Below are 10,660 nucleotides of genomic sequence, written 5' to 3' on the forward strand. Positions count from 1 at the left end.
CGCCGCCGCCGCCGCCGCCGCCGCCGCCGCCACCGATCGGCGTCATCGTCTTCGCCCGACATCGCCTGGCGTCATCATCATCGTTATCATCGTAAGTTAGAAAAGTATGGTTAGCTAGTCGGACAAAATAGATTGATTAATTGGTTTATCAATCAATCGATCTCTTTTCTAACATAATTAATGGATATCTTTCCAACTTAGAATGCCGCCACCGTCACCACCACCGCCGTCGTCTCCGCCCGACATCGCCTGGCATCGTTGTCACGTCGTAAGTTGAAAAATTTAGTTAGCTAATCGAAAAATTTCGATTGATTGATTGATTGATTGATTGATCGATCAATCGATCCCTTTTCTAACTTAGTGAACTATGTTTTTTTAACTTAGGATGTCGTCGCCGCCGTCACCGCCCAACGTCGTCGTTTTCGCTCGGCGTCGCCTAATGTTATCGTCGTCGTCATCGTTGTAAGTTAATAAAGTATGGTTAGCTACGTTGAAAAGAAAATTAATTGATTGATTAATCAATCCATCGATCTCTTTTCTTCTTAGTTGACTATGTTCTTTTATTTAGGATGCCGCCGCCGCCGTCGCCCGGCGTCGTCGTCTTTGCCCGGCGTCGCCTCATCATTGTCATCATCGTCGTAAGTTAGTAAAGTATGGTTAGCTACGTGAAAAAGAAAATTGATTGATTGATCAATCAATTGATTGCTTTTTTAACTTAGTTGACTATGTTTTTTTTAACTTAGAATGCCGCTGCCGCTGCCTACTACTAAAACTTCTTGAACAATATTTTTAATATTATCTATGTTTAGTTCACTTGATCTCTCATCTAATAAATTGATCAAGATTATAGATACTTCCAGGAAAGCATTACAACGCAGTATCCCCCTTCTCTCAACTGTCTTCTTGCTAGTCAGAATGATTCTATTAGGCTGCTCACACTGCCTATCAACAGATACTCTATGCATATTTACTCTAGCGATGTTAATTGATTCAAATGAAGTTCTTTCCGCCAAAATATTAGATGAACTAGACCGCTTGACAAGACCACGGTCTCGCAGAATCACTTCCGCTGCTGCCCTCTATCGGTAATGTAGGAATAATTTGCTACTTAACTCGGTCACGGTTCACAAGTTTACAATACGCATGCACAATCAAATAGCAAAGCAAGCAGATATGTCCCAGAAACCTCCATCAGCAATTAGCCGAAAAATAAAACAGGAAAATTTCACACCAGAGATATAAGGTTGCAGTAATCGAAGACTTACATATAGCAGAATATTAAACAGACACTGCTCTCAACCGCAGTCCTGAAAAAGACGCCCGCACAGGGCAGCAACCAGTAGAAAAAGTAAGAAATAATAAATAAAACGTGTGCAATACTCACGCAAACATACAAAGCGAGGTTATTTGAACTGTCCGCATTCATGATTTTGTAGAGATCTTTGTAAATCAAATAAAATCTTCAAGCTAATTCCGAGGAAGAATGACACGCTCTTTCGTTTTTGACGTCCAATATTCGGTATTAAATGTAAAAATAATTGGAATTGTCCGATTTTATATATATTTTGTGTGTGTGTGTGTGTGTGTGTGTGTGTGTGTGTGTGTGTGTGTGTGTGTGTGTGTGTGTGTGTGTGTGTGTGTGATTATTACTCCGAGAATCGCGATTATGGGAAAAAACCGGAAAGAATTATGATAACAAATACAATGCAGTTTGCATCACGCTCGTGAATGCAGTTGCAAAATTTCGTCGGTCGTCGTCGTCCGGCATTGTTGTTGTTATGGCCCTTCGTTGTCGTTATCACCCAATTGTCAGCCAACGTCGTCATCCGGTGATGTCGCCGTGGTCATTATCGCCTGACATCATCACCTTGCGTTGTAGTCGTCGCCCGACGTCGTCGCTGTCCAGTTATCATCATTGTCATTATTGATGTCGATAACATGGAATTGTATCATCATGCTTGTGCATTATCCCTTCTTCTTCTCTCCCCTCTCTTTCTCCATCCTCCTTCCTCCCTCTCTCCCTCCCTCTCTCTCTCTTTCTTTCTCTCTCTCTCTCTTCTAACTTAGCTAACGATATTTTTCTAACTTAGGATGGTTCAAGGTTAAGGTCCAGTTTGTACTTTGTGCGATACAATTTTTCTTTCAACTTGTCTCTGACTGTACAACTCAACTGAGTCTCTGTATCAAGGCTTTGAATTTAATAATAAATTGAGTAACTCCTTGCGTTGTATCAAAACTCCTCATGATCATTTGCTCTTACCTACGTGACGTACAGAACTTTCTAAGCAGTCTTTCATCTGCTGCGCGGTTAAGTTAGAATGGTTAAGCTGGAATAGCATTCTGCGGGATATTCGTTGTGCCACGTCCTTGTAATTTCACAGACAAACTATATAATTATCTATTAAACACATGTTTGTAACTCCTTGCGTCACACAATGTAGAGATCGTTTGCTTATTTATACATTTCATATTTCTTTATTATTATCCTATACTACTTGGAATTTAACAGATTCACTACCCGATACATTTAGTTTAACATCTTTAACCGATATGACAATTCACTTCATAATTGAAATGAGATTATTCCTGAAACATAAAAAGAAATTTCATTGATTGATATACAAGAATAATGTTGATAATTCCAAAAAAATACAATTTTCTTGTATTTTAAATAATAAGAAAGAAACGAAATTAGTAAAATTTAGTACTATTAAATATGTTGGATCAAATGAGTATTATATTGATATTGAAACGGAAAAATTTAATGTTGGTTTAAACCCATTAGACCAGCAAACAAAAAATGGTTCATTAATTTAACTGAAAGATTTATCCGACTGTCTCTAATTTATTGCAAATGGGTAGTAAATTTAGTCTTCCGGACTCTCATAATAAAGCACATACGATAAGAGAATTCATCAAAAATATTGAAAGTTGTTCATTATATATTTCGAAAATAAAATTGATTTAATTAAAATTAGAAATATAGCTATCTCAGAATTTCATCGTTTTCTTCATAATAATCCACAGATGAGAAATACTGAAACGAAAATTAACAAATAATTAACTACACGACACAATGGTGTAAAGAGGATGAAAATGTGTGTTTTCATACGTACCGATAAAGGCAATGTGACGGTAGCCATGAAATTATCTTTTTATAATCATAAAAGTAAGAGCTTCTAAACGATATCGACACATACTCTGTAGTAAAGAAGAATTTGACATTAATGTTAGAAAGACAACAATAATATGTTACAAAAATTGGTATAAATAAGAATTTATTTCAGACAAAAAATTTTTTAGTTTCCGTGTGGCTCAAATCTGCCTAAAACTTATAGGTTACCGAAGATACATAAAGACGGTATTCCGTTTAGAATCATTGTGTCTTCCATAAATACATTCTATATCCAATAGCTAAATTCCTATAAAACATCATTTCGGAAATATCTCTCCTGCAAGAATTCACATAAAAAATAGCTTCGATCTTTATAAATCTTTAGCTGGATTAATTATTGAATTATCGGAGATGATGGTTTCTTTGGATGTGACTTCTCTTTTTTAACATCCCGCTAGAATAGACAACGCCGATAGACAGCATCTTAATAAAATGGAACTACATAAAACGGGTCACAAAATACCTAAGGTTAAGTTTGCAAATGCAATAGAATTTATATTAATATCTACATATTTCTACATACATACACATAATTCTACAAAGAAATCATCTATAAACAGATTCACGGCTATGGGCTCCCTTCTATCACCGATTATTTCGTTATGGTTGATTTAGAAGAGAAGGGTTTGAATTCTCTCAATTGTCATATCTCTGTTTATTATAGATATGTTGATGACATATTTATGATTGCTCCAATTGATATGATTTAACATTGTAAATGTAGACACATTTAATAATCAACATGAAAGAATAAAATTCACAATTGAATATGAAGAGAACTATTTTGAGTTTTCTTGATATATCTATTATCAATAAAGATAAAAATTATAAATTATAGATTGATAACACAAAAAAAGATTCTCAGGTAGATATTTGTCTTTTTTTTCTAACCATCCTATTTGCCATAAAATTGGAACTATATTCGTAAATAAGGCGATTTTATTATCCAATCCATCATTTATAAAAAGAACCTAAAACTTGTTATTATGATTTTTATCAATGATTGAACAATGATTATCCTTTGAAAATGATTTTCAATCATATCAATAAAAGGATTAAAAATTTAGTCAACAAATCTAATTTAGCAATTAAGACTAATAATTCAAATATCGAAAACGAAGATGAGACAATAAAGAACATGATTATATTTCCTTATGTTAGATCGATCATGAACAAAATTACTAATATAATAAGATAAATCAAAAACTATGACAGGGTGTCAACAAATTAGATAAATTTATAAAGACATACAAAGATAAAAACCAACGTCTAGATAATAATAATGTAATCTATAAAATTAATTGTAATGATTGCGATGTTTCTCGGAAAAACGAAGAGACAGCTCTGAACTAGAATTAAAGAGCAATCATCGAAATAATGTAAGATTAGATCAATCCAAACACTCAGTGATCACAAAATACATTATTAGGCTCAATCATAGCTTTGACTGGAAGAATGTTGAAATTTTAGAGTATGAGACAAATTTTCGGAAAAGAAACATTTATATAAAGGGACAAAAAACGATATAAATTTAATACTGAGTTATTGGAAAAATCTTATTTTAACATATTTGACATACGCGAACATATTTTTTAACATTTTAGAACCTACTTGTTTACTTCTTGACATCGATACATACTATGACCTACAAGATCAGTCCATTCCAAATCGTCTAACAATCAATATCGTTTTATTATACACGAGGATACAATTTGAAATTGATTAAATTGATTGTTTTATATAAATTAACGTAAGTGAAAAATAAATTTTTATTAAAATTGAATTAAATATAATAATCTTTTAATAAGAAATTGACATTTAATTGTAAAATATAATAGGATAGTGAAGAAATCCTCGTAATGACGCTTTATATGAAATTGTTAACTGAGCTGATTCTGGATAATAACCGAAAAACTAGTTAAATATAATTTTACAATTATGGAATTTCAAACTTCTGACTAATACAAATTTTGATTCGTAATACTTAACGCAGAAAAAAGTAAATAAGATTAGAGCGATAATTTTTATTATGTACGTATAAGTTAGTTCGTTGATATTGGAAGGAGTTACATAAATACGTTATTACGAAGACTTTGTAAGTCGAAACGTTCGTGAAGTTTTAAATTTATAACATTATACGAATGTAATAAAAGATGAACTTTAACTATATTTGCTCATTTAAAAAAAATCTTGACATTTAAATTTATTGCGTTGCATTTACACGAGCTTACTTTCCTATATTAAATAATGTAAGTAATAATGTAAGTCCTCGCGTTATATCAGAACTCCTCATAATTATTTGTTATCTACATAACGTATAAAGCTCTTTAAGCATTCTTTCATCTGCTGCACGGTTAAGGTTCTGGAATGGTTGTTTTGAATGTCCGTGGGACATTCGTTATGCCATGTCCTTGCTTAATTTCAAGGACAAACTATATAATTATCTTAAACACATTTGTAATCTCTTACGTTACACAATGTAGTAATCGTTTGCTTACTTGTATATTTTATATTTCACATTTATTATTATCTTTTCTTCTCCTTATTATTATTTTATTTGTAATATTCATTTTATTTTTTCATCTATACATCGCACTGCTACTCAAGTTTACTTTAACTATATTATGTATGATTCTGTTGTATTATTTTTAACGTTTGAGAAGAGTTGTTTTCTGTAATGCTATATAAATATAATAAATAATGACTTTATCTACCTATCTATCTATCTATCTGTCTCTCTCGCTCGTTCACTCTAGCTCTTTCTCTGTTTGTCTCATATACATAAATTACACCCATATACGCATTAAGGTTCACTTTGGTGGCTAATTCTATTTTAATTTTATATTAAAATTAAAATTCTACGAAGGCATTATGAATAGCAATTTAATGAAACAAACGCTTTATATGTATGTGTCACACGTGAAAAAAAAAGAAAAGTTGAAACGTTCCATTTTTGGAAAACAATATCCAGATGTCTGTATCTGCTGCACCAGTTATATTTGGACTGGTCGCAATTGATAAATACCAATGACATTACATAACAAAAGTGTTTTAGATTTTTTTATTGCGATTTTAGCTTCTAAACAAGTTTAATCTGAAGTTTGCTGATGTCAAAAATAAAGCTAATGATAACGTCGGGAATTTGGCAATGGCACGTACATATACGCAATGATGTTCACACGTCAAGCGCTCATCGCCGCCGCCGCCGCTGCCCAGCGTCGCCTAGCGTCATCGTCGTAAGTTAGAAAAATATAGTTATACTTGTTCGTAAAGAATTGATCGATTGATATTGATTGATTGATCTTATTTTTAATCGTCGTTAATGAATATTTTTCTAACTTAAGATGCCACCACCGTCGCCGCCACCACCGCCGCCGTCACCACCGCCGCCATCGCCGCCGTCGCCTCCCGGCGTCGTCTGGCATTATCGTCGTCATCGTTATAAGGTAGAAAAATATGGTTAGTTAGTCGAACAAAAAAGATTGATTGATTGATCAATCAATCGATCTCTTTTCTAACATAGGATGCCACTGCCGCCGCTCGACGTCGTCATCTTCACCCGACCTCGCCTGGTCATTATCATCGTCACTGAAAAGTATGATTAGCTAGTCGGAAAAGAGAGTTTGATTGATTGTTTAATCAATCTCTTAATCGATCTCTTTTCTAACTTAATTGATTGATATTTTTCCAACTTAGGATTTCGCCGCCGCTGCGGCGACGCAACTCAAGATCAGACTGACCAGATTAGTTAATAGATAATTTAAAATCCTACAAATCCTACTTTTGTAGGAAACATATTTCTTTTGGAAATGTTTAATTTTTGAAATACTATTTCATCGGGCCGGGACTTTATACAGAATGTTCGTACCTACGGGATCGCCCATCATAAGCAGCTAGAGCGGACTGAACTATATTAACAATGAATCGATAAGTATCATTTTGTAATTTTTGCAATAATTCTTTTTATTTCATATAATTTCTTATAATTTCAGATGCGATATATGATAAGAACTTTAGTTTTGATTAGTGTATAGTACACACACACACACACACACACACACACACACACACACGCACGCACGCACACGCACACACACACACACACACACACACACACACACACACACACACACACACAGAGAGAGAGAGACACGCAATCATTTTTTAATAAAACTTAATTTTATTAACTCTTTGCCTACTTATTTTTCTCTTATAAATTAAAAAAATATTAAGCTTTATACGAACGACGTATACTACGGCTCTCACTGTGATACTCGTGTTTGGCCAGATTTCCTTACCACAAGTCTCACACAATATTGTAGATGAAAGAGTTAATTATATTTTATGGGAAGGAGATCCAGCTAACCTAATCTGCAATTTCAACTTGCTGAAAGCAGCCATATTCCTGGAAATCGACGCATGCGCACAAAAATTAAGAACTACATAAAAAATTCAGTGTCCATACTGTATGTACTTATACTGTGGTAGAGAAGAGTGGTGTAACAGAGAGTCAATTTTAACACTGGCCATAATAATAACTTTATTTATTGACGAAAGGCTAAAAACAACCAATGTTTCTTTTGTCTTAATTGTTTAACGATTGAATATTTGATCATTAACAATAGTTATTTTTACTTACAAATCTAAGACCTCATTATTATTTTTCTGTTTTTTTCTCATGTTGTTTAATGATCATTAACATAGTGTTGATGTATTATAATTGATACCACTGTAGTATCAATAGTAACAAATTGCGGCGGTGTTTTTTATGATGAATATTTTCTATAATTTGTTATTTTTCTCATATCCATTATGTTGTAATCATCCCTAAAGAAGTTTCCTGTTTTTACAATTAATTTTTAAAATTAAGATTTTCTGTGATTTATGATAATTGCAAAAATTTTTTTTTTTTATATCACTCTCCCCTATTAGAAATTAAATGCCTATAACGATCGAAGCTGGATCTTTAATAATAAAATAATTCAATTTCAATTTTTGAAACTGTAAGTATTCATTCTCTTATTCTTCACCACACGATGACACGTAAATCGTTGAATTCTTGTTGTTCGCCAATGTTAATTATATATTAAATAGAGATGAGGTGATCACCGTTTCACACAGTGATATTGATTGTTGGAAAGTTGTCCAATACACACAATTTATCTTTTTCCTTATATTCCCTCCCCCCCCCCCTCTCTCTTCACAAATATGATATATATGTATGTATATGTGCAATATATACATATATATTAGGTGTACACCTTTGCTTCCGCCATTTTTTTCCGAAATTCGAGGCTTTATTGTAAAAAACTGGTTATACATTTATGATTCAAAGTATTGTCCATCGCTGGCCACTACTTTCTCCCATCTTTCGGGTAGCGTACGAATCCCGCGTCGAAAAAACTGGTCATCTTTTGAGGCTATTCACGATCCAATTTTTTACTTCTTCATAAGACCGGAAGTGCTGGTCAGCCAGGCCGTGTGCTATTGACCGAAACAAGTGATAGTCAGAGGCAGCAACGTCTGGAGAATACGGCGGGTGGGATAGGACTTCCCATTTCAACGTTTCCAAGTATGTCTTGACCACTTTCGCAACATGGGGTCGAGCATTGTCATGCTGCAAAATCACTTTATCATATTTCTCGTTGTATTGCGGCCGTTTGTCTTTCAATGCTCGGCTCAAACGCATCAATTGCGTTCGATATCGATCGCCTGTGATTGTTTCAGTCGGTTTTAACAGTTCATACACTACGCCGAGCTGATCCCACCAAATACAGAGCATGACCTTGGACGTCAAAATCATTCTTGAAAATCGTTCTTGAAGCGTTGAAACCACTCACGACACGTTCTTTCACTAATAGCGGCCTCACCATAAGTATTTGAGAGCATTCGATGAGCCTCAGCCGCAGATTTCTTCATATTGAAGCAAAAAATTAAAACCTCCCGCAAATGACGAGAATTTGGCTCGTAAACTGACATTTTCAATCGAGAATAACTTTATGATGCAGACACAAATCGATTAATGTTTCTATGGGATTATGTTGACAGATGCCCAAGTTTATTGTATGACGTCTATGATCTATTTATTTCGACCACTTATCGCTAAAGCTATCTATAGGAAAACGGCGGAAGCAAAGTTGTACACCTAATATATATATATAATTCACATTGATTTATTTAAGCATTAAAAATTTAACTTCTAACCGTTATAATATATAATTATATAACCGTTATAATATAACTAACCATTATAGGCTTCTCCAGTGATACCTTGTGGTAGAGAGGCTCACTGTGGATCGTGCCCCGCGGTCAGGGTCGCTATCAGCACTTGCTTTTGGTAAAAACACACAATTTTATTTATTTCCACTATAAATTGTGTAATTTTTACACATAATATTTATGTAATTTTATTTTCTTTGCAGTGTAAAGAAGCATTTCTATTTCCTCTGATGCTCACGGGCATCCGACTTTTCACGTGAAGCAGGGTCTATCCCATCTTTCCTTCTACTAGGAACACATACTCTACGCGAAGTAAAATATAAGCTCTACATACTCGTACATATCACAAACTGTCTTAATTAATACTATTCTATTAGATCCTGCTTCACATGGAAAGTCGGATGTCCGTAAGCATTGAGAGAAGTGGGATGAACTTCGTTTTGCATGTAAAGTTATGCAAGGAGGTTTGGAATAATTTTCAACATTGCAGAAATAAGATATTAATTATTAAAATTTTTTTATTAATGACTTTTTGATGGTTGTATCGCACAAGGGTGGTTTGTCGGATAATCATACGAAGCATCAGGGCATGAGGAACGTCGTTCGGAGAAAAAAAATTATGTAAAAGTACTATTCATTTGTCATCTGTAGCAATTTTTGAATAGTAATTTTTATTCCCCCATTGCGCGTCGGTATTGGAGAATAAGTTGATAAAGCGAAGTAGATATTAATGAAGTAGTAAAACAACTTTTTAAGGTTTTATAATTAATATTTGCCTGGTTACCCTCCATTTTTTTCTCTTTAGGAGATAATATTATATTTATCTATAGCCCTTCAATTTCTGAGCAAATTTTTAAATTTTTTGCACTATAATTGAAAATGTACTGTCGCTTGTCTAGCACAAAAACTTTTATTAAAAGTATTAACTTCAAATGCAATTATTTTGAACATACCTGATTACCCTCCCCTTCCCCCCTCAAAATTATAGGTATGTATAGAAAATGTCATTATCTTCAAATAATAAAAGCTTCAAACAAATCTTAAGAAAAGCCATTTTGCGATACAATCATCTTAATGGATAACTATCGGATAAAATTTGTCGGAGATTACGTAAATCGTAATCGTAATCTTAATAATATGAAGGTTGCGCGGTTGGAGTTGCACATTTTGTGTGTGTGTGTGTGTGTGTGTGTGTGTGCGTGTGTGTGTGTGTGTGTGTGTGTGTGTGTGTGTGTGTGTGTGTGTGTGTGTGTGTGTGTGTGTGTG

At 33.9% G+C, this 10,660-nt stretch overlaps 1 protein-coding gene across 1 annotated transcript in view; it reads left to right on the plus strand.

The window, feature by feature from the left end:
• Window positions 1–466, plus strand: part of LOC108687107 (formin-like protein 2) — a gene marked incomplete at its 5' end in the record, with an annotated part of 1,545 nt that extends 1,079 nt beyond the window's left edge. Inside the window, 2 exon segments of the mRNA XM_018192707.1 lie at window positions 2–91; window positions 385–466. Coding sequence (XP_018048196.1) covers window positions 2–91; window positions 385–466 — 172 coding nt within the window.
• Window positions 467–10,660: the final 10,194 nt, after the last annotated feature.

This window comes from Atta colombica, unplaced genomic scaffold, assembly GCF_001594045.1.
Source record: "Atta colombica isolate Treedump-2 unplaced genomic scaffold, Acol1.0 scaffold200, whole genome shotgun sequence".
NCBI lineage: Eukaryota > Metazoa > Arthropoda > Insecta > Hymenoptera > Formicidae > Atta > Atta colombica.